The 25,076-nt window shown below is 43.0% G+C and overlaps 2 protein-coding genes across 8 annotated transcripts in view; one reads left to right on the top strand and one right to left on the bottom strand.

The window, feature by feature from the left end:
* Nucleotides 1-1,701: 1,701 nt before the first annotated feature.
* On the top strand, nt 1,702-15,455 carry ncoa5 (nuclear receptor coactivator 5). Of its 5 annotated transcripts, XM_035388110.1 has the most exons (11): nt 1,702-1,889; nt 4,230-4,512; nt 5,631-5,738; nt 9,429-9,492; nt 10,907-11,281; nt 11,602-11,711; nt 12,474-12,603; nt 12,954-13,153; nt 13,334-13,538; nt 13,669-13,760; nt 14,133-15,455. In XM_035388110.1, exons 2-11 carry the CDS (start codon nt 4,350-4,352, stop codon nt 14,999-15,001), a joined length of 2,316 nt encoding a protein of 771 aa, XP_035244001.1. In that variant the 5' UTR covers nt 1,702-1,889; nt 4,230-4,349; the 3' UTR covers nt 15,002-15,455. The 5 variants fall into 5 exon arrangements, with proteins under 5 accessions (XP_035244001.1, XP_035244002.1, XP_035244003.1 ...); XM_035388111.1 differs by lacking the exon at nt 5,631-5,738; XM_035388112.1 differs by lacking the exons at nt 4,230-4,512; nt 5,631-5,738 and having other exon boundaries at nt 1,703-1,889.
* A 1,561-nt stretch (nt 15,456-17,016) lies between these two features.
* Nucleotides 17,017-25,076, bottom strand: part of slc12a5a (solute carrier family 12 member 5a) — a 180,772-nt gene continuing 172,712 nt past the window's right edge. For all 3 annotated transcript variants that reach the window (XM_035388952.1, XM_035388953.1, XM_035388954.1), the window contains one exon: nt 17,017-24,810. In XM_035388952.1, the coding sequence (XP_035244843.1) occupies nt 24,719-24,810 (92 nt within the window). In that variant the 3' untranslated portion in view covers nt 17,017-24,718. The remainder of the gene's footprint in view (nt 24,811-25,076) is intronic.

Below are 25,076 nucleotides of genomic sequence, written 5' to 3'. Positions count from 1 at the left end.
TAGGACAGGGTATTTCTATAGTTTGCTAACGTCAATTCTTATTGTTAATTCTGTTATGAATGTTAGCAAGCTCGATTCATAAATCAATGCTGATTTATATGGAATGCCCTGTTCTAGATTCAATTGCACACTCTGATGTAGTTATCCGTTATATTGCTCCCTGTAGAAATATGACAGAACACAGGGGCGCTTATTTTAGAATTTGGCTATAGACGACAGGTTAGCGTCTGTATTTATGCATTTATTTATTTTTGTGACAAGTTCACTTCTAAAATAAGGTAATGGCAGTACAAGTCATCCCGAATCCGTGAAGAACAGGCATTGTCCTCACCATAGCATTAGCACAACCTCGAATCCCATTTTACAAGGTTGCTAATCGGTACATTGCCAAAGTTGGTGCAAGAGTAGAGAGATTGTAAGAGGTTTATTTCAGAGGTTGTAATTACTGAGTCGTCTTTGCTGTAGTTGGTTTGAGAAGTAATTACTGAGTTGTCTTTGAACAAGTTTGAAACTGTTATTGGGTGTATTCTCAAGTTAATTTGCTGATTTGAGAATCCATTCAACAGATTTTTGAAACCATTTACAGATTTGTGAATCCATTCTACAGATTTTTTAAAAGCATTTACAGATTTGTGAAAAACATTTACAGATGCGTAAATCCATTCTACAGATTTTTTTGCTCCATAATTAGAATTTTGGTGCTTTCCGCTTGTAGCCTATGGCCTGGAGATAATCATCCAACAAAAAGGGTACTGCAGACAAGCTGGGAGAAGGAGAGGATGGAAAAATCAAGTTTTGGATGGGCAAGAGATATGGGAGTCTATGATAAAGAGTTTGGCGAAACTGTGGTGTGGCCTGTTAGACCTGTCTGGGAGTTAGAAAGTGTGGGGGTAGATCTGGAATTACTTAAGATTAAGCACAGTAATAAGAATGCTGACTTAGTTAGTGAATACTATAACTATAGGGACTGTAAGTATGAAGGCAGTGTTCAGATTTTTACAGATGGATCAAAGGATCCGCAGACAGATGCGACAAGGGCTGCAGTTGCTATGCCTAGTTACCAAGTGGGAATTAGCAAGAGAACATCGGATTGTTTAAGTGTGTATGCTGTTGAATTGTTTGCCATATTGATGGCATTAGAATGGGCTGAACGGGGTAGGTTTAGCAAAATAGTAATATGTAGTGATTCTGTGTCGGCCATTGCAAGTATGAAGATAGGTACAGCCAGAAATCACCAGGATCTGTTGTATGAAATCTTGTTTGCCAATTCAAGAGTGGTTAGGCAAGGGAAAAATATTACATTCATGTGGGTCCCAGCACATTCAGATATCCCGGGAAACGAGAGAGCAGATACGTTGGCAAAAGAAGCAGTCAAAAAGGGAAGTATTGAAATCAATATAAAGTTATCAAAATCAGAGGGAAAGGGCATTGTGTGAGGAAATATCAATAAAGAATGGCAGCAGCACTGGGATCAGGTGTGGTGCTAGTGGGCAGGGGAGGAGATGTTTTATTAACTACCTTCGGGGAATGGGACTGTTAATGAAAGTGTGACAGTCAATAAGCTGTAGGAGTTAACTTACTCCGAGAGATGGCAGTAATGCAACTTTCAAGGATGTAAGCTGACGGTAAACAACACCGAAGAAGAAGATGCCTATGGCCTGGATTCACACGCCAAAACTGTGGGTGGCAGTGTGCTTTCATGTTCTATTCGCATTCATACCCTAAATACCACCGAAGAAGGCGTTCTTTTGTCGCGAGCAAGGCTTAACGCTCCCAACTGTCTAGGCTTGAAATTTTTTATTTTGGTGAAAGAACCTGTAACATTAATGTTTGGAGGACTACGAAGTTGCTAATTATTTGAAGAGTGACAAGGAAAGTTCATGGTGAAGGTAGGGGAGTTTTTAAAGCTACAATTGCCTCGTTGCATTCAGGTGTATACTAGCCAAAGCAAAGGCACTGGCTGGCTATTTAGCTGAGGGTAACTTGGTTTCGCCTGCTATCTAGCAACATATGCTATCTGGCTAAATGTCCATCGATAAACTATTGTCTGTAAGCACTACAGTTTGACGTGCTATATTTCCGAAAGTGGTAATGTCAATGAAAATACACAAAGCCAGGCTGCATTTTGGCTGTCTTATTCTCCCGGCGACATTTTGTAGTAGCTGGCTAGTTCACTAGCTAGCTACTGTAGTCTGCTTGGCAAAGTAACACTCGACTAATGGCGTTTTGGACTAATTTCTGCAAAACAAATCGGCGAATTCAATTGTTACATCGATATTGCTTTTTTTTTTTTAAACAACAAATGCGATTAGATTTTTATGATGCGTACGTAAACTTAACCTGGCCACTCTCAGGTGTCTTGAGGTGAGAACTGCTAAATTTGTGCCGCTGTGGTAAATGTCTTGCTACAAAATGGCGGGGACAACGTAATAACGGGCCACTACAGTTAAGCGTGTCGTTGGACCAAATACCAAACGCGTAGCTAAGTCAGGTTGTTGCTCGTGCAAGATGTTGGTTAAATTAACAATGTCCGAAATATTATGTGTCTAAAAATAAAGCGCAATTAATAGCTAGTACATGTTTAACGCTAGCTACGTAACTTGTGGAGTTAAGGCTTAAGTTAGCTCGAACGTTAGTGGGGAAACAAATTCGGGATGGAACATCGTTAAAATGGTAACGTTAGTTACATCACAGAACAATATACGTCTAACCGATAATAGAGTAAAATCAATTTCGTTACAACTTCGTTAAGTAAATAAGCTACGCTGATTTGCATTTCTTCCGGCGCTACTCGTTATGAGCTACATGAGTGCTGGTAACTTGCTAGCTAACGTGAGCTATGCAGCAAACATTGGGCATCTGCTAAGTTAGCTAGCGAGCACAGCATGCGTGCATTTCATCCGAGTGTGAAACGAATTGAGCATAAACCTTCCTTTTTGTGAATGACGGATGGATCCAGGGAGGAATATGGGGTGCAACTTTTCATTCGTGTTGTAAACCCAGAACCACAAACTGAGTAACGAATGGATACGATGGAAATGTGAAATCTGCGGAAAACTACGGCGGCGAACTTCATCCAAACCAAAAATGTTTTTGCAGGCAAGGACTGAATGGAAGATCTATGCGGCTTTCCACGATAGATTTGGATTTCATTTGCTCGTTTCCGCACCGCTCGGTACATGCTTAATTTCAAAAGAGCATGTATCGGGTTCGGGTCACAGCGAAAATTTTCAGGGCACATCTGGGACCCGTCTGTTTCGTCCCATTATCCCATCATTCAGCCTAATTTCATATTATTTCCTGACCAAGACTTACCTGCAAGTAGGGCTGTCACGATTAATTAGGACTAACGAATTACCATTAACCAAATTACCGGTATTACCGTTGGTTGGTTGGCGCTAAGTATGGAACCAGTTGGTGGAACTCCTTTTCTCTGTCTAATTGAAGACATTTGTTTTTACCTTGGATAAGAAGGTTATGTGAAGACGTCAGTCCATAATGTCTGTCCGTCAATGATAGACATAATGGCTGGATCGCCATGACATTTGCTGTGCCCTTTCATGTTCCCAGGAAGAAGAAACTTATTGTCTGTGGTGACCCCATGACCTTTCCTCTAACGCCTGTCATCAGGGCAAATGTGTCTCAAAGTAATGACTGGCTTGACATTCATACATGGGGAGAGTGTAAGGCTGGTAGGACGGTTATACAGTGAACGTGACAGCCCTAGCTGCAAGTGGTTTTTGGCTACTACTTGGTCAGTGCTGTGTTACCAGCGATTATTATGGGGAATTTATTAGTGAACATCACGCTATAAGGGTGGATTGCCACTCACAACTCGTTGCTTCCCAGTCTCTAATGCTGTCGTGCAAAAATCGAATTCATTTTACTTTGTGACGATTTTATGCTGCTGCAAATGTGTGCAGCACACATTGGCAACACCGTTGCTTTTTCCATATGTTAACCTCAAGGTGTAGAGATTGTGTCAGAACCAAATAAATACATTTAAGCAACTTGTGCTTTTTTAAATTTAAATGAATTAAACCATACGTGTGTAGCTGAGAAAGAGAATGGTGTTTCAAAATGGTCCTCTGCATTTCATCCAACTTATTTTTTTCAATCCCTTAAAACATGTTCTGCTGAAATATTTTGTGATGTTCCCCCCCTGTTGAGACGTTTCATGTGTGGGATTTCTCTTCTCTTCCTTTCTGTTGGCGCGCTGGATTTTTTAGGACCCGGGATTACACACACAGACGCAAACACAAACAAAAGAAAAAAATAATCTGAATTTGCCAAAAACCAGACATAAGTGCGTCGCCGAGCACTAAGATCGAAGCGACTCTCGTGGCAGCATGTCTCGCAGGAGAAGCCGCAGCGCAAGCCCCGCCCACCACACCACCAACAGCAATGACCCCCGCGACTTGGAGAGGAGGATTTTTGTGGGGAATTTGCCGACGACCCTAATGGACAGGAAGGACATGGAGGATCTGTTCAGTCCGTATGGGAAGATAAATGGTTAGTAGTCCACACGCAATTCTTCACTCAAGTACAACTGAAGCCATTTTACATGTTTTGGTTATTTGTGGATTTTTTTTTGTTCTCCCTGTGAATATTTTAGATTTTTACAAAGTGCTGCTGAAGTTGCCTTTTCTGGTGGCACGCACATGCCCTGGCACATTTAACAGCCGATAAATGCAGCACTTCATTTTCCCTCGATGTATGGCCTATTTTATCTCTCAAGTAACCTAAAAATCCTTCCGTTGGTGTTAAAACCCTTTGGGCCCTGTAGTCACGTGTCAGCCACAAGCTTTGTATTCTTCAGTGATTACAAGTCTGTCATCTGGCTGTCTTTGTTGAAAAACATATTTTTGTTGAGACTGTATGCTTGTCCAGTTAGCAGTGCATCAGCCCAAATAGTCTAATTGCACTGTTACATACATTAAAAAAACACATTTATTTAGTGTTGCATTCAGATTCATGTAAAATCAGCAACTGTCAAACTCACGTGCAGGTTCTGAAGTCATTTTCCTGTTTCCTTTGGTCTGTTTTTTGAGGCCATAGTACATTGTAGTAGTTTTGAATTTAGGTGGGTTCTTGCAGTAGTGAGTCCTTTGACCAGTCATCCAGTCTTGTGGTGCAAGGTCTGTTGAGTGAAAGTGGCTACATGCATTTCAGAAGAAAAACTAATGTGCCCTTGCCCAAAATTAGAGGTTGTTGCAGTTATGGGATGGGTCACTGTACTTAGGCATCCTACATTTTGTAGAAATCCAATGCTAAAACTCAGTGACCTGAAATGGGGTGACAAATACATTTTCGCTCTGGATTTTAATAAAATTCTGTGTTGTTATTGTTATTTTTTCTTTCTCTGCCTTAGTGATCAGTGGTGTGTAAATTTTTTTGATGCTTTATAATTGTGCTGCACCACTTGGGGTCTGTGATCCTTTAACATGGAGTAGAAAGAAAGCCAATAAATGGGATAGAAATGCAGACCGGTTCCTCCTGGGGCTCAAAGGGTTAACTCCATGTTTAAAGGTCCTGAAGACTATACCATTTCAAGTAATGGATTGAACAACAACACCACCACCAAAAAAAGAAAAAAACAACAACCCAGAAACACCTGTTCCTTTTTCCAGCCCTGTCCATGTTCCGTGGGTATGGATTTGTGCAGTTTGAACGAGCAGAGGAAGCGGAGGCTGCAAAGGCGGGACAAAACGGTCGCTTTTATAGAGGTTATAAACTAGGTAAGGCTTCAATGGAGGGACTCTGACTGTCCCGAGACCAGCAGACACACGGTGAATTTTGCACACCTTAAACTGTTTTACAAAAAAAAAAAATAATAATAAAATGGAAATGGGCAATTTTGTCATGGGAAGTCTTGGCTATTGAACCAGTTTTTCTGGTTTTTGGAAATGAAAGGGGTACTGTAATGGTAATGAGCATGCATGATAATACTACCAACTTGTGTTCAATATCTTATGTTTGTTTATTCTGAAAAATAACATGGTGTAGATGCAGTCATGCATCTGTGTGCAGTTGCCTGGAGAACTTAATCCAGATAAAAATAACGAATGGCAGTTAATGCTGGAGGCCTTTCATAATCACTTAATTTACTATTTATGTTTGGGACGAAGACCTTAAAGTTGCAGTAAGCAGTTTTCTCAACAAAGTGTTGAGAAAACTAGGTAAGCAAGATTGCAGAATGACGGACTGGCATGGCGTTAGCTACGCTAAAAATGGTCGGCTCCAAGGGTCCTGGTAGCTCAACAGAAATGTTTTTTGTTGTTGCAGAGCTTACCGATAACACACACACATTTCCATTTAGTCTCAGAGTTCGGTAGCTGTTGGCTAATGGAGTGATGGTTTCGCTAAATTTACAATTTGCTTGCGAATCTAAAGTTAGCTGACGTTCACGATTGCTAACGTTAGCAAAATATTTTTTATACATGTAAAGTGTTGAACAAGGCTGCCCTCTATCCCAGGGGTTGACTCCTCACAATGGTGACGGAACCGGAAATAAGGGGTTGCTGACTGTGCAGGGGACACCAACTGTGCACTCACGCCGGTTCTAGCTAATGTGATCTGTCGACCAGGTAACTTTAGTTAGCCTAGGCAAACTACCTAACTTAACCTACCGCACAGGTAACATTGCAAGCATTTAATTCTTCCAATAACTAGCTGCCAAATGCAGTAACGTTTTCAATAATAACTACCTAGCTACTTTGGTGGCTAAATTCGTTGTAGGTAATTGGCTGGAAAGCAGGAAGCCCGGGTAAATTAGTGTTGAAATTTAGATTCTGTCCAGCAGAAACAATTCGAGCTTCATGCCCATCAACTCCACCCACCCCTGAAGCTCTTGCCACCTACTGAATTATATGTTTATTCTAGTTTAAAAGGAAGGTCTATATCCATTTTTTTTCCTTTCTGGCATGGCGTAGCGCCCGAGCAGGCCGTTGTTTGCCATTGTTGATACTCTTTTCTTACCCAGCGCATCTAGCTATGTGTACTATGATGTGAACGTGCAAGGTCAATCTCGTTGATTGGTTTACGGTGTGAACTGGCCTGTCTCATTGATTGGGTTATGTTGTAGACCACTTTGTTTTGTCAACAAAATTCCGGACTGAATCCCTGGTTATTGTAGGGGGAACAGAAATGTGCCTACAAATATGATCTTCACAGAATTTGAAGGTTTAAAAAGAGTACAGTGCTTTGTGTAGTTTAGTGACCACTTTAGTGACTTCAGCTGCCCTAATGGCAGCAGAGGCACAACTTTAAATTAGTTCATGCTGATAGGATTGCCTTCCTCCTTGCATGTCTCTGGAGTGGAGTAGCCTTGCTGAAAATAGCTTTCAATATGGACACAAGCTCAAATGTTATAAAGATATGGAGCCCACGATCAGTCCGTACCACTTGTGTTTCTGACTGGGTTCTTAAGGTAAAATAAGGACACAGGATCAAGCAAGGCTAAATTATAAAAAATGGCTCAATCTCCCTTTAACTCCCGTTTTGTTAAAAACATGGCTACCTGGGTTGAGGTGCCCTGTGAATCCTCCTTGTTCATACAGCTTAGGTTTGTTACCTGGTAACTGTGTCTGTTTGGTAACTGTAAAATGCTGCAGGTGAATGTACTGGCTGAAGATATAGTGTCGAACTGGAAAAATATGGTGTGATTGTGTCATAGGAGGAAGAGGGGAGACTATAGGCTCACTAGTAGGTCTTTGTGGTGAACACCATTTAGACACTGAATTAGAAATGGATTTGCCTAAAGGGGTGCATGTGTGTACCAAATCAACAGAACAATCACAAGGGCTGTTGGTAACTAGTTTCCTCTCAAGATCATCTGGTCATCAGTTAAAAAACAGAAGAGCAGTAGCCTATTTTTTATCAAGAAACAGTGCAATGAACCCTTTCCAAGAAATGTGCATGAATTTTGCTAATCAACATATAGCTCTATACTGATATTTACCTGCCAAAGTAAAGTTGAAAACTAGAAAGGCAGTTGGCCACATTACCCATACAGTACCCCTTGAAGACACAGGTTGTAATGGTAATGGGTGCAATTTCAATATTTACATCTTGGCACAGAAAGCAGTTAGGAAAAAAACTATTTGAATCTTTTATGTAGGCTGACCAGCATATAGAAGGCATACACCATAGATGCAGCTGTCAGTGTCCAAAGTAGCAAAGAAAAGGTTGTTGAAAGTGCTTGGTGGATTTACCATCCTTTTTTGCTGTACATGTCCAGTATATGAATTGCTTCTGAGATGCCATAGCCCACTAAATTAGGAACGGGAAACAATTTGTTGTATTGCTAATACCTGGAATGAGAGGTGGGAAAACCACTCTTGGTCCAAAGTGGAGTTGTATGCACTTGAATAGTAGCATTGCATTACAAGTCTGTCCAAACAGGCTACCGATTCCTTCATTTCCTTTGGGTAATTTTAAAGAAAGACGAACTAAAGCCTTATGGGTCCACTGTTATGTATTTAGGACATTTTCCAACGCTATTAGACTAAGTGTAATACATGACTTTATATGACAATCACTTCGGAAAAAAGTCTTATAAAGAGTGGAGAAGATCAGCGTTGGTCTCAGGGATACAAATGTATGGTACCGCCAAGAAGGCACAGAAAGCCTTGACTCAAACCAACCTTTTGTATTGACAACAGTAAATCCCACTAGGCAGTTCACATCTTAACACTGCTATACCTACAACCTTATCCCAACCGTATGCCAAGCAATATGCACATAGCACAGAAGATAATTTACTGCTTTCATTTACAAAACTTTTGTCTATATATGCAATACAAGCACAGTAGTAATGCAGGAAACCGGTGTGGTTTATTGATTTCCTGCTTGATGTCAAAATGCAGTTTTTAAATTGAGGCCTACAATTACACTTATTTGTTGATCTGAAATGCACAAACTGCCTGTGGACTGTTAAAATACAGGGGATTGAAAAATGTAAGGTTTTGAAATTATTTTTTAATGTACAACAATCCCTTTCCTGGTAGAGAAGGTTCTGTTTTTTAAATAAAATTAATTGGGAGGGGGTGTCTCTGGCACATTTACACCTCTTAAGAATTGATATTGTCAAAAATTTCAGTTGGTCATTGACTGACTGTAAGGAACTTTGGGGGGGGGGGACTCTTTCAGGATTTTGCACAGGCTGTAAAATTATGCAGTTGTTGACAGTCCTGCAGAATAAAGCTACCTTAGCTGGTCTACATACTTGCTCAATGCCAAATCTCCCTAAAAGGACTTCTTTTCTACCCATCCGATCTGATGTCATCTGCGTATACTATGGGCAATTTGTTTTGGTTTTTAGAAGCAGGAAAAGTAATGCGCAATGTTAATCCATGCCACCGTGGATTTGGTGGGAAAAAAAAAAAGTTTCTTGATTAAGTTGAACATTTGGATTGGTTTATTTTCAGATGTAAATATGGCAGCGGAGCGGCGACAGAGTAAAGCTCATTCCCGGCAGAGCCCTCCACGAAGGTAATGTAACGACTAAGTGCCTACAGTGTGAGGAAGTGACGTTTCCACTTCTCCGGTAACCGTTCTTTTTCACGAGAAGCATCTTCTGAGCGCACTGGAATTTCACCCACATTTTCAGTAATTTCTCAACATCAAGGACATCGAGTATAAACATGGTCAAGACGAGCATCTCGGTTTTCGCTTGTGCATCGTGTTCTAAAAGCTATAAAGTGCTGAAATAAAATAGGAAAAAAAAACGTCTATCTGTGGTATCCTTGTCTTAAGTATTTCATACCAACCTTTTCTGCCTCCTCCACTCTTGCTGTCGGAGTTTTGAATCGCCTCTTCAAACTTCGAGAACTTCACATAGCTTGTAATTATGAAATGCACTTCACTGCGTCGTCAAATATTCTGCTATCAAATTTAAGTGTTTGGAATGTTAATAGGTAATAAAGTGTGGAATTGTATGTGTGGAAAATGTTTTTTATTTTTTTTACTCTTCCGAACCGTGTGTTCTTCAACCCATTGCGTGTGCCAAAATGTTCTCTATGGATATCTGGCGGTTTTTACAAGCGTGATGTGGAATCATTTGTTGAGGTACTTTTGAACTGGATATCTACTGCACGTCTGAAGCGTCATCTAAAAAAAAAATGTAAATTTGTGTTTAATGCGTTCTCATGTGCCGACCAACAATTAATATGGTTTTTAATAAAACCTCAAACTGGAAATTGAACCACTAATTGTTCCACCCCGAGAAGTTGTTCTTGGGTGCACGGAACAAATAAAATGCCTTTTCAAGGACAAAGGAGGTACACTTTCGCGGTCATTTTACATTTGGTTGTACTCAAAAAAAAAAAAAAAAAAACTTTTAAAATAAATTTTCGGTCGTAAAAAATGTTGCCCAGTTTCGTTCAAATTGTAAAGTAAAATAGACATATGCATGAGCAACGGGGAAATGTTTGGTTTTCCCCCAAGAAGAAACTGGAAAGGTTTGCATCTTTTCAAGTGGGGAGAATGCACTCTCCAGCTGCTTTATGGGACCTGTAGTTTGAGAAGAGTCGTCCGATCATGACTGAAACTGCTGTGGTGCTGTGTGCTCCACTGAAGGCGAGCTACTGCAAACCCGATGGTGGATTTAAAATAACTTTCATTCACTCGGCGTGATCATATCGAGGGATTTCTGAAATCAACCTTGTGATTTCTCTCCCAACGGATTTTTCTTTGTGCCTCATTTTACCGAGTGTGTGTTTGCTCCGAAATCTGCGTATTCCGTTGCTTGGTTCCTCTCGTCCCTGTGCGATGATTATCGTGTTTTCTACAAGTAAGCCATCGTTTGTATTCAACACATTTGAGGAAAGACGGACCGTTTTTTTTGTTTGGTGTCCCAGCTGAATCTACTTTCTCTTCTTTTAACGATGATTTGTGTCCTCTCTAGGAACCCGTACGGCGGGTATGGCGATGGGCGGGACGCGCGGACCCGCTCTCGCTCCCCCATGCACGGCAGGGAGTCCCGCGATCACAGGGACGGCCGCGACATGAGGGAGCCAGGTCGCGACATGAGGGAGCCGGGCCGCGACATGAGGGAGCCAAGTCGCGACATGAGGGAGCCGGGTCGCGACATGAGGGAGCCAGGCCGCGACATGAGGGAGCCGGGTCGTGATATGAGGGAGTCCAGTCGCGAGACTAGGGAGCCCAGCCGCGAGCCCAGGGGTGGGCACCCCCGCGAGCACGTGCCGCGAGACCCGAACTTCGATCGGTACCGAGGCCCCGAGGGCCGGGAGAAGGATCCCAGAGGTGACCCCGCCTTTAGGTGAGGCATGGTTTTGACAGGGCCGGGTTATTTTGCCCAATGTTATGAAAGGGATTTTGAAAATTAGTCTGAAAGTTTTGAATAGCGTATTTGAAAAACACTTCAGAAACGTACTTCCTGTTATGCATGCCATATCCATAAGGGGGTACAAGCAGGGCGCAAAGGAAGGCAACTCCCGTCAAAGTTTTGGAAGTTGCTTGTAGATTGAGTATTGGTGAGATTGGTAACTTTTGGTTCCTTGTCTGAATGACCCCTTTGGAGTATTTGATGCCCGCCACCCAGTGCTGACATTGATGTGCTCCTCCTCTGTTTGGCTGTAGAGACGAGAGTTACGACCGGTACTACCGTGTGGACGATTATTACCGCAAGAAGGAGGAACCTTACCCGGACCGCTACAGGGAACCCTGGAACGGCCGCCGAGACCCTGAAGGTAAGCCTGAAATCTCCTGCCCTGCCTCAGTTCCACTCACTGTGCGGTCCCTACTGTACTGAGCGGAAAGCGCCGTCTCTTCAGACTACAGAAGGACTCATCATGTCAGACTATAGAAGGACTCATCTCTTCAGACTATAGAAAGACTCATCTCTTCAGACTATAGAAAGACTCATCTCTTCAGACTATAGAAAGACTCATCTCTTCAGACTATAGAAAGACTCTTCTCTTCAGACTAAAGAAAGACTCTTCTCTTCAGACTAAAGAAAGACTCATCTCTTCAGACTAAAGAAAGACTCTTCTCTTCAGACTATTGAAAGACTCTTCTCTTCAGACTTAAGAATGACTCGTCTTCAGACTATAGAATGACTCACCTCTTCAGACTCTACTTGGGACTAACTATCACCACTCTGCAGGGCACTCCCAATCTGGGATCATTTTTATCACTTAAATCACTCATGTTACACATGTACCCCTTGTACCACTTTCATGTTGCATGTACCTCCATCCAGCACTTATATTGTACTTTGTATCGTTATCTTGATGTTATAGCTTGTCATGCCTCCTAGTTTGACTTGGCATAGGCTAGGTCAGAGAGGTAATGTTCACTGTGGGTAGCCGTTACAAAATGAGTAATTGCACCTTAGCGCACCAGTGTTTCGTAGTTGTTCCAATGACCTTCAGTATGCTCTTATTGTACGTGGCTTTGGATAAAGAGCGTCTGCCATGTCAATGTAACGCGGCCGCGGTCTGTGTGCGCAGAGGAGCGGCCCAGGGTGGAGGAGCGCCGGCGGAACGAGCTGTACCGGCAGTACTACGAGGAGCTGCAGCGGCGCTACGACTCGGAGCGACCCGTCGACTGCTCCGTCATCGTGGTCAACAAGCAGCAGAAGTGAGTCCGCGGGCGCCGCTCGGCGTCCGGCGCGACGAATCGGGGGCTAGCCCGACGACCGCAAGAACATCGCGTTGCGTTCCTTTAGCTTGCACTCTAAACCCAAGGTGACTTGCAGTGGAAGGGAACCTTACCTGGTAATAGGAGCAACAGTGCCTGGCTTGATTGTCAACATTCCCGAGCCAGGGGAAGCGTGCGTGGAACATCACTGTAGCAGTAACTACGGGGAGGGAGGGGGAGAGGAGTGCACAGGGTCTTGGAAGTGTATCATTTATTTCACCATATCCTGGTCAAAGATGGCAGAAAGTATTTTTGGTGAATATCTGACACCTCCCCACCACCCCCTCCAGGGAGTATGCAGAGACGGTGGGGAGGAAGGTGCGGGACCTGGGCATGGTGGTGGACCTGATCTTCCTGAACACGGAGGTGTCCCTGACGCAGGCCCTTGAGGACGTGGGCCGGGCACGCACGCCCTTCGCCATCATCATCACCCAGCAGCACCAGGTGCACCGCTCCTGCACCGTCAACATCCTGTTCGGAACACCCCAAGGTAGGGGCGGGTTTGCGTTCGGGTTTTATAGTGATGTACACCAGAGATCAGAGATTACATCTGATTCTTGCCAAATAGGCTGCGTTCTTTGAGAGGTCCCCGTTCTTGGTGAACTTGACGAGGATAACTTGAACTTCTCCTTTTTGTCCACCCGATCATTCTTTGGCCTTGACATTTCAGAACATCGGAACATGCCCATGCAGGACGCGATGGTCCTGGTGGCCCACAACTACGACCTGTTCAAGGTGGAACACCGGGACAAGGAGCGCGAGGAGATCGCCAGGAAGGCCGCCAAGATGGCGGACGACGTGCTGATGAGGGAGCACGAGAGGGAGGGCCACCCGATCTCTCTACAACCCGCCATCACCCTGCTGTCGGAGGGCAGGTTAGACACTGCTCTGCTTCCACCTGCGGTTTAATCCCAGCGTGCCTCTTCAGCTTTCACAAGCCGCTCGATGCGAGATTGTTTTCCTTCACGTTTTGGTGTTAATTGCGGACGTTTGGTCTCCCTGCAGGTACCTGACAATGGAGGAGCTGGATGGGCTGATTGAGTATCTGAGGGATAAGCGAGAGCGTTTGGTGAGAAGCAGCGGTGACCCGCATGCAGGTAGGCTCCATGGTACCAGCCTCTGATTGGACGAGCTGTGTGTACCGCCCACGTCTGCAGGGTCCCCCCTCCCTTACATGCCTATAATCCAGTACAAATTCACCTCGGCATTCTGTGAAATACCAGAACCGAGGGGTTGAGTGAAAGATGAATAACTGCAAGGATTGAAGCCTTTTGTGCATGTGTTTTGGCATGCTTGTGTTGGTGTTGTATGAATGCTATTCATTTGTGTTGAGCTCAGGCTTTCCTGCCGTCTAGTTTTATAGATAAATGCATCAAAGTTCTATGCTGTCAGAAAATGGTCAGCTGTGCGACCCCCCTGCTGTAGACTGTAGAGACTGACCCTGTGTGCTGTGTTCTTATGTCCTCCAGCATCCCACAATGCAGCTCCAGCAGCCCTCGAAGCTCCTCCTCCCGCCCAGACCCTTCCCAGCGTGCCCCTCTCCACACACCCCGCACACCCCGCGCACACCGCACACCCCGCGCACACCGCACACACCGCTCACACAGCACATGCTGCACACACCGCTCACACAGCACATGCTGCACACACCGCTCACACAGCACATGCTGCACACACTGCACACACTGCACACAACGTCCTCACTTCTCACGCAACACACGCAGCCCACTTACCCCCAGCCGTCGCTTCCACTGCAGCTGTGCCCTCCAACCACCAGCAGGAGCTGCAGGCCAAGATCCTCAGTCTGTTCAACAGCGGCTCAGGCGCCTCTCCCGCCCCGGCCCAGGGTTACAACACCGCGGGCAGCCAGATGGGCAGCCAGATGGGCAACCAGATGGGCAGCCAGATGGGCGGCCAGATGGGCAGCCAGATGGGGAGCCAGATGGGGAGCCAGATGGGCAGCCAGACGGCCAGCCACCCCTCCGCCCTCGCCCCCTCCTCCACCATGACCAAAATGCCCCCCCAGTCCGCCGCCCAGGGGCCCGGCATGATGGGCTCCAGGCCGGCCCTGCGGCCCCCGGCCGTGGCCTCCAGCGTCCCCTCCCCGTACGGGCCCCCGCCCAACCGAATGGCCATCCCGCAGGCGTCTGCGAGGCCAGCCGCCAGCGGGGCGGGCATCAACTTTGACAACCCTAGCGTCCTGAAGGCCCTGGATACGCTCATCCAAAGCGGACCCTCGATAAACCACCTGGTGAACCCCGGGAGCGCCCCCGCCCCTCGGCCCGGCCAGGGCATCAGTCAGCCCCCCCCCATGGCGCACTACGCGCGCCATTACTGATCACTCACACCAGCCAGCTACCAAGTCTTCAAAATTACTGCTTCAAAAAGGCATAATTAGCGAATGCTTTTAATGACGTTCCTGAAGTTTTTTTTTTTTTATTTTATTTTATTTTTTTCCTCCCAAAATTCTGGCATGTTTGACTTTTGGGCGACTGTGTAGTTGGACATAGTTTTTGTTGTTGAATTGGAGCCTTTGTTCATTTTGCTTAGTAGGTTGATGTGGTTGATTTTGGTTAAAAGGAACCACTGCAATAGCATGCCAGATGAATGAGGAAGTGACTGTACTTTGTAACTCATGCTGTCACTACCTGAGCTGTGATGCTGTCCTGTCTAGTTTGTGTTATGAATAGACTTTGGTAGTACTGTCAGACATGTTTTATACAGTTACCCATATGATTGTAAATACTAGCTGATTTCAATGTCACTGAAATAAACCTCTCACTAAAATTCAATAAACTGTGCCTGATGTATTATGTTTATACAAATGGGTGGCATTTTTGCCATTGTCAGGTTATTTTGTTTTTGTTCTGTTTTCTATTATTAGTATTTAATGTTTCTCTTTTTTTTTCTTCGCTGACTCTGGGACATTAGCCTCTGGGATTAGTGAGTATTTAAGTACATTCTTCCTTCCACCCACACAGTGTTTCCTGTGGAAAAGAAAAACGCAAGGCATTGCAGCGTGGAGTAAGTGCATATCTCCAGTATCACGATGAGTGAGATTGGAGGCTTTAGAAGGTTTTTGAGATAAATGGTAGATTGCCTTAAAAAACAATTCATTCATGAAGATATTCTTTGGAATGAACTAGAATGTCTAATAGTGCTCTAATTATTCTTTTGCAATGTAAAACCTGCCAAATGATTTGAGCTCCTATATCTAAAGGGTTTTCCAAGAAAAGACATGCCATGATCAGATCATGTCCTAATTTATACAGGCTACTCTCACCAAATGCTATGGGGTAGGTCAGGTTTAGTTCAAGTTAACCTGAAAGATCATAGTTTCAGATCATAGGTAATTGATGTCTGGAGTGCCTCCAGGGTTTCTGGGCTCCATGAAAAGAATCTCACTCTGGGCCCCAACCACTTCATCTCTGCACAATTCCACTAAAAATGTTTAACTGGTCCCCCCATAAGACGCCCCTGACCCACACAAGCTTTCTCTGCTCCTCATATTTTGACTTAATGGATCTGGATAACTTGCCAATCCACTTTCTGGAATACCCCCCAAGTGCCAGCTGTTTTCACTGGGGTGTAAATAAACATAAAACGTCCAGGTCAAAACCTAGTATATGGCTGGACTGGCCGACCAATGGTGTAACTTCATAACTCAGCCGACCAATGGTGTAATTTCATCACTCAGTGACTCAGTCACAGACATTCGCGTTTGTAGGGCTGGCCCCGCTGTTGCAGTCCAGCCAAAAACAATCCTTCCAGGCACTATTTAACCCAACTTAAATTCAATGGAAAGAAAAGGCTCACAATCACAGCTGTAATCAAATTATTTTAGTTTATTGCATTTTGTGCCGACAGATCTATAAAATGGTACAGGTACGCCAGAAGCCATAGATATATACGCATTTCAAATGTAAGATAAAACTATCTACTGTTTTTTTTTTCTTTTAATATGTGGTCAAACACAATAGATAATACATATTTCTTAATCTGGAAAATATTCACCTTACACTGACACAAAAAATAAACAGCTTAGCACTAATTTTATTATATTTGATTTATTTACAGACAACCGCTTCCCACCCTGGCCCCTCGCCCCTCCAACGGTGACAGGTGTACACAGAAGTACACAAGTGCACAGAACTGATAAACACAAGAATTCACACTACATGTCTACCAGAATACTTATACCTTGGGAAGGAGAACACAAAATTTAGAATGTAAAACACACACACACAGACACAATATCCATTGGTCTGCATCCATCCCTTTCAAAGCGTTCATACAAAATTGGGCTACACATCTTCAGTGGGTTAGCCTAAACATAAAGACTAGGCCTACACCTTGGGCAGATTGAGTATTGCTTGCTCTTTTTGATGGATGCCCTGTTTTTTTTTTTTAAGGGAGGATTCTTTGGATAGGCCTGTCGATGTATGTACAGGATGTCCTAGAACTACCATTAGCCTCCTGTCTTTTTTAATAATCAAGAACATCGGTGGAGGCCACTGCACGGGGAGATGTAGAGCTGGTTTGAAAGATTCGTTGTTTGTAACATGATTCCCAGTTGTAGTGGCAGCTGGTCGAAATGTCCACTAACACTGTTGTTTCACATCTACATGTTCAGCCTAACCCCCCCCCCCCCCCCCCAAAGAAAAAAAAAGAAAAAATTTTGCAGAGGACACCAGGGGGTCAAGGGATTCATGAGAAATCCTGCAGTTTAATTGGCTAATTGTGAACTCTCTAAACTCCCTACTCAATTATGTGATGTAAGTCAAATGAACACATAAGTGAAACGTTTAGTTCAACAGCAGCTCACGCCCACATGTAAACACTGAGGTCCGGGTGCGTGGGAAGTGGGAAGTGGGAAGTGGGAAGCGGGCGTGGCAGAGTCCGGGTGCGGAACGGGCACGCGGGAGCGGATGGTGAACTGAGGGACATCGGAGACAGCCGAGCTTCGGCTCTGCTGTGGCCTGAACAGCCCCGCCGTGAAAGCAGCACTTGGATTCATACTGGAGTAGCAATACCGCTCACCGGGCCGGTCTACGTCGGCCTTTAGAACCGGCGTCACATAAATAATGTCAAATACATACATTTAAAATATTCAAATTAAAGAAAAGCCAAGACATTTCTTTCTTTCAGGATTATCTCTTAATCTTTTTTTAGGGAGTTTAAAATGTGAAATGGATTACAGGTGCTGTCTTAAATGCAATGCAATCGTTGTCATACGTATAACTTTTAGTTATCTAGACTGTTGGTAAAGCAGTTCTGTCCAATGCCCACGATAGCCAGTTTGCTCAGTTTTCTTATCCACACAACAGCCGAAACAAGCCAGGCACTCATCAGTTAATTCGTTTGTGTGATTTTTCTTACCGTGTCTGGTGGTTTTGTAGGCTATTAAACACAAATACACTGGGCTAGAGAAGCCATTTCTTTTTTCAACTTCTCAACTCATTTTACAAAATGATATATAGTGATGTTGATTTGTTTAGTTTCCCAAACCAAGAGAAACTGTGCGGTCATTCTCAGATAGAGCTTGGACAGATAGCTGCCAATTTGTCGATTATGTAGGCAATGATGTGTGGAGCTTAGACAACAAAAATGGCTGTGCAGCCTCTTTCTGTAAAATCGTATTTTCTCGAGTTTCTTTTGAGTAATGGATAATCACAAACTCTTGTTTTTTCCCTGAAAACCGCATAGGCATTTTTTTTGAATCCAATAAAATAATTTCAACACGGACAAGATAGTTTTGAAATTCAGTAAAATACTTTGGTAATCATTTTTATGCATCTATTTTATATGTCAAATGCAACTCATTGCATAATAACACAAATGATGAAACACCGTTAATTGTAATAATTTTTGTAACAATAAAGATAATAAAAGGATATGCCTGTAATTGATACGTTTATTGATACTAAGTTCTCACCGATTGACCAATTCAATAAATAAATAAAAAAACTGGAAAACATTTAGACCACTCATTGCTGCTCATTCAAAAAAATAAATAAATAAATCTCAAAACAAAAAATAACACAAAATAAATACAGCTTGAATGACTAACACTGGATGCCAAGAGACACCATAATAGAACAAACTACTTCTACTTTTCCCAGGAACATGTGCATGCATTGAATTACACAACAAATCAGACCAGTGCTCAGCCAGAACTGCACCAACGACCTCTCCTCGTCTTAGCACAGAGCACAGGGAACCGTGGAGAGTTTGGACATGCCATGTAATCCTAGTGACCTTGCAGGGGACAGAAACCTTGCAAACTAAACAGATATATTTCTGAGCCCTTTTTTCATCCATTTTAAGAATGGGGATTACTCTGTTGTTTTTATTCCCCATTGCAGGTGGATAAAAGGATAATGGTGAACAAAATAACATGAAAGGGTGCAGAGGAGAATCATGGGGGCTTCGCTGCGACAGCTCTTTGATTCAGGTGGGGAGTGTCTGATAAAGCCAGCTGGGGGCGCCAGTGAGCGTGTTAGAGGGGGAGAGGTGGGACTGTGTTTGGGGGTTCCCTGCCCATTGTGCAGAGCCAGCTGAGCGCAGGTCAGAACTGGAAGCGCTTGTTTATATAGTCTTTGATCATTACTCAGCATTATACTGCAATCACATGTAAGCACAGTGCTAGAGAATCAGGACTTAAGAGGGGGTGGGGTGAGGGGCGTCATCTTACAGCTAACGCTACACAACTAACTGGGAGATACTAGAGCTCAGTAACAAGTACCAATACTTTTAATGTGCGCCAGAATATACAAAAAAACTGTTGTCGTTACATGCCCAAAATATTGGATCGCAGGGTTATCATTAATAACATTTACAGTTAGTACAGAATCACTATATAAAATCATACAGTAATGCACAGATTTGATCTGTCCACACACGGCTCAAAATCTGAGCTGGCCAGAATGTTGCTGTTTGTGTACAAAGCGCCATGTGGCTGCAATACACACTTGCTCCACTGGGGGAGCCCACTAACCAAATAAGACATAGCTGTTTGCATTTTGTAAATGCAAGTCAGACATATTTTTTTTTAATGCAAACAGTTTATAATGTGTTATTTTCTTTATGTACGAATGCTATTAGAGTCCTGTATAAAGTGCTTTTCTGTATGTCTCAGCTATCAACACAAAGAGATATGATTCCTCTTCAGATAAAATCTTTACCACCTTTAAGACCTGTGCACAAACATTCCGAGATGTGTTTACTTTTACAAGTGTTAATCTTTCCACAAAACCAAATATATCTCATTCAGTGGAAAAAAGGAACGGATTTCCCCCCCAAGCAAATAAAAAGAATATTGCACTTTTACAAAAAAAAAGAGACAAAAACATTATGATTTTCTAAGTGTTACTTCTACAGTAAAAAAAGAGTCTACAACAAACAGTAAAGAGAAAGGTGAGAGGCTATGATATTCAACTGCTGTATAACATATGCTTGTTGACTGTGGTCATATATTATAGCCCACTCATTTGGAACCTTCACTGTCACAGTAATGAACATAAATTGACTACAGTTGATACAGTTATGATACAGTTATGATACAAGCTGATGATATAGTTAGTTAGCAACCGGTGCCATTTCTTGTATCCAAACATGGGGCAACCTTTCCGGAATCCTCTGTCAACTATCTACTGTTATCTATTGCATCTTCATAAAAATGTAACAGACACCTGACCATTCCCTTTCTACCAAGTCGCTACTTCGTAAACGTAGCACCACACCGAAGACACAATTGAAAGAACCACTGCCACAAATACCATGCAGACACGGGTCATTATAAAACACAGTATAACTCACTGTTAAAACTTCGCTCACCAACAAAGTGAGCCCAGCCATAACCATAAGCAGCTCAGCCATTTCAGACACTGGTAGTTTTTGTTTAAAACTCGCTCATCTTATTTTCACACACAGGTGAGAGTACATTAATCGGTCAGACTGGAAATCATTCAGCCAGATCAGTACCTCTCTCATGGTGCATTCTCTCTGCTGCATTTTGCTTCATGCCTGATAGACATTTTGACTAGAGAAAGCAAATACAAGATACAGAAATCATCAGCATTTGGGTGTTCTTTTTCAGTGCCATGAGTTGGCACTCCACAGGGTGACAATGGCTACATTTACTTGCACACTAATAATTTGATCTTAACCCATTTTAGGCAATACTCTGATTATGGAAGTTGTCACACGAAAGCCTCTATCTGATCATCTTAATCAGGGTAAGGTCAAAACTCTAGCAAACATAACTCGATTAGGACACCTGGATTGTTTCTAAATCTTTAGATTTATTGGTGCATGTAAGTGTCTTGGATTTCTTTCAGCTTTCTACAACAGTGAACGTGAAAGGCCACCAGACGCAGTGAACCCGATGTTGTTTGTACAATTCAAACATGGCGAACAGCAACACAGAGCGGTACGAGCAGCAGTGGTGCTGTTATCAATAAAACTAATCGTCTTTGGGCTGAGAGTTTCTTCATGCTCTATCAAATTTTTAGAGTGGGTTACTACTTCAGTTCCGCTGTCCGATTATTAAAAGAATCCATGTAAACCTAGGTATTGGAGAAATCATGTAAACATTTAAACTCTTTCCTTAAACTGAGCACTCTCAAAAATCTGGATTTGGTGTGGATGTATATGTAGCCAATGTGTCAAACATCAAGATTAGGAAACATAACCAACTTATACCCAAGGGGGTTCCAGATTTGAATCCCACATGGGGCAATGTAGTGCAAGGGACCTATCCTGAATTTCAGTATATATCCAGTTATACAACTGTATAATATGTAAACTGTAAGCTGTGCAAGTCACCATAGAAAAGGGTTTCAATGAAGCAAATAACAAATGAAAGTGTAAGAGAAAGGAAATAAGTAAAGCGTTTGTATGGAGCATTAACTCCACTGACAATGAAAATTAACGGAATGATTTTCGATGTCCAGATCATGCTAATCAGCCTCTTCTGTGCCTGATGGCTGAAATTGTTAAAACCAAACAAAGGTTCTCAGAATACCTTTGAGACTCAAAGCGTAATAGGCCGAACGGCAATGACAGAAAAGTAATATTTGGCAGACGTTCTTAAACCGCTACAAGCACATCTGTGACTAGTGCTACAAAACCGAGCTGCATTTTTTCAAAGAGCAGCATTGCAGGACACCTCAGATGCGCTGTTAATTTGACACCAGCATTGCAGGACACTTCAAATGCGCTGTTAATTTGACACCTTTAATAATCTCTTATCAATGAAAATATGAAGTTCCCATCCCATCTTATCCCATCCTTTAGTTTAGTTTCGCATTAAATTTTAACCTTCACTTGCCTGTAGTTAAATACTGGGCAGGATAACTTGAACGTGTTTCTTTGTTCAGGCTTCAAGAACTATCCCAAATGACCGCAGGCGTCATATTACTGTTACTAAACCTGCTCTTCTCTGATATGTATTTCTTGAGAATATACCCTTTTCTAATGAAAATCTTTTTCAAAGCATTTTTTTTAAATATAGTACAAATTACCTGTATATACTAGCAATATTCACAACTCAAAATATTTTAATTTTAGTTTCTTTTAAGCAACATCTCTTACAGATTTGCACAACAAAACAAAATATCATTACCTATAAACAAATGCATTTGTTCTCTTCTCTAATGTTAATTAAAATAATAATTAGTTGTAATTTATACTATTGTCTCGTTCTACCACAAGTGACAAAAAACAGTTCCTATGAGACTACAGATATTATAGGCTAATTTTCATTGGCTAGATAACAGAAGTTATATTCATTACATTTATGAAATTTATTTATATAAAATATCTGGATATAAAAATAAATAACACAATGTATGTAATGTCCAAATTTAAGGAATTGCACAACCCTTTCACAAATGCACGTCTTCACAATATACTATAAATTAAAAATGGTAATCAAAATAAATCAGTCATAGAATTGTCTGTGCCATTTTCAAAAAGAAAATATATTCTTATATTACAGAGGATTGAGATTTAACAGTAGACCATGTTATACTGATAAAGAACATCTTATTGCACCTGTTACCACACAACGTGTCATCATTCCAGATTTGTTGCCGATACAAGAATTTGGCTTTGCTGATAATGTAGAATCAGTATTCCCCACAGAAACCGATTCTACATTATCACCTAAAAATCTACATTTTGTTTCCTATCAAAAATATACTTTCTTTTAATATGGCACAATAGTCATGTGTTAATTTGGCAAATTCGACAGAAGAATACCAGGATGTTGTTTCTTTCGATAAAAATGAGGAATCATCCTAATTCTGTTATCTGCTCTCTTTCTGCAGAACTGTAGATAATGCAGTTTGATAGTTAAATTAAAGTTTTGGCAACAGTGTCTTTATTCGCTATTCTTTTTTTTGGGGGGGGGGGGGGGGTGTTGAATCACAGATGGGTTCCTGACATAATTCATGTTCGGTGATTCAATTTGTAAAGCGTATCATTATAAATCACTCGTTACACAGTGCATGACCATTCAAGAATTTGTCATGGATCTTGTTAGAATTACAATAGAAAGAGAAAGGAAAGCAATCTTGCAGCGTTTAGATGAACCTGTGCGATGACGAGGAACATCTCTTTACTAGAAGCTGTTAGTCACAAAAAAAGTACTACTCTGATATTTAATGAGGCATCTGAGTTTGTACACTATTTACAGTGATCCCCACCGGTTCGGGGAAGGTGTGTCTCACAACAGTGATGTCACAATAGCGTGTCTCACAACAGTGATGTCACAATAGTTTCTCTCTCACTCTCCATTCTTGCTGCCAGAGGGCCTCGGGGAAAGGCTTCTCACAGTGAAACAATGTGCCTGTCAGCCTCGTTCATTTTTGGCACTTCTCACAACTGTCAACGCAAGGGTCACACAGTCCCTTAATACAGCGTGTATGTGCATATGTGAGTGTGTATGTGTGTGCGTACGGAAGGGGTGGGGTAACAAAATAAAATGACAGAAGAACAAACATTTGAAGCAACCTGTTGGCAAAACTGGCATGAGTTTGTAACTCCGAACTAAAGCACTACGCTTGCATTAAAACACAGGGCCAACACAAGTCCACAGAGCCCTCCTCTGAACCGTGCAGATGCAGATAACCGTAACAGATCCTGACATATGCACGCCAGGGACAGCGGGGCACAAGCCCTCCCACAGCATCCTCTGTCCCAGTGATGTCACTCTCCATGGCATGGCAGTAACCCTCTTTGTCCTGCTCATTAACACCGGCTGAGGGAGGAGATGGCGATTGTGGGAGTGGTACAGTCTCTGTCGTCAGCACGCAGAATGTCTCTCCTCAGCTGGTAGTCCGACGCAACCCCACCATTTATGACTGCGACCGCACTCAGTATTTTCATTTTCACCAAGCACTCCCAAGTCTGTGTGTCCCCCACATCTTGTACGACTACAGCCCTGACAAAAACTTTCCCCCCTTTCATATGAAGAAAAAGCAAGGACCACCCACCTCCTTCTACACTGGCCCCACCTTCACCAGAGCTACCACGTGAACAAATGAGTGTGGACAGCACAGACAGTGGGAGGAGTCCAGAATTTGTGTGGAACGGTGGAGGTGTTTGCTTAGGACAGAATCCTGACTGCTGGAACGCCTGCTAATCCCCGCTGGTATGTCCTCAGCCAGGATGCATAACCAGCAAGCAGGCAAACAGGCAAGCCAAGCCCTCATCATTTCAACCAGGTATATGCCACTCACTTTTGAGACGGGTCCAACACCGGAGCTGACTGGTACTTTTGCCAGTGTACAAAGAGACACATCTGGGCATTTCGGGAAAAAATGAACATTAAAAACAGGTGAAAATGATGCTGGTTTGCACATCTGGGGTGATGGGGTGTCTCCTGGGAGGATGTAGAATAAAGCAGTTTGAGAAGAGGGCGCTGTGATGGGGCTATTGCTTGGATGTGAGGGAGGGGTGCATTCTGGGTAAAGGTGATGGGAGGGGTCAGTCCGTGAAGAGGTGGGAGCGAGGAGGGAGGAGTTGAAATGGGGAGAAATGGGTGGGGTCCTCAGGAGTAGATGGTGATGACCTCACGACCCCCGCCACGCACGAGGAGGACACGGTTTAGACCATCTGTCAGAACCTCCAGGAACTCCATATCTGAGAGAGACTGAGTCAAGGAACAGAACACACATGCAAGTAAACTCACACAGCATACACACAGCATACACACACATATACTCACGCACACACACACACACGTATACTCACGCACACACACACACACACGCAGCATACACACACGTATACTCACACACACACACAGCATACACATACACACACACACACACACTCACACAGCATACACACACACGTATACTCACGCACACACACACACAGCATACACACACGTATACACATACAGC

The sequence above is a fragment of the Anguilla anguilla genome, chromosome 13 (genome assembly GCF_013347855.1).
Source record: "Anguilla anguilla isolate fAngAng1 chromosome 13, fAngAng1.pri, whole genome shotgun sequence".
Lineage (NCBI taxonomy): Eukaryota > Metazoa > Chordata > Actinopteri > Anguilliformes > Anguillidae > Anguilla > Anguilla anguilla.
The sequence above is the reverse complement of the archived record's forward strand: the minus strand, read 5'-3'. Positions and strand labels throughout refer to the sequence as shown.

Coding starts and splice junctions, on each gene's coding strand:
- ncoa5 (XM_035388110.1), top strand. CDS start 4,350: ATGTCTCGCAGGAGAAGCCGCAGCGCAAGCCCCGCCCACCACACCACC. Junction 5,739..9,428: donor TTATAGAGGTTATAAACTAG/GTAAGGCTTCAA, acceptor GTTTATTTTCAG/ATGTAAATATGGCAGCGGAG. Junction 13,154..13,333: donor CCTGTTCGGAACACCCCAAG/GTAGGGGCGGGT, acceptor TTGACATTTCAG/AACATCGGAACATGCCCATG.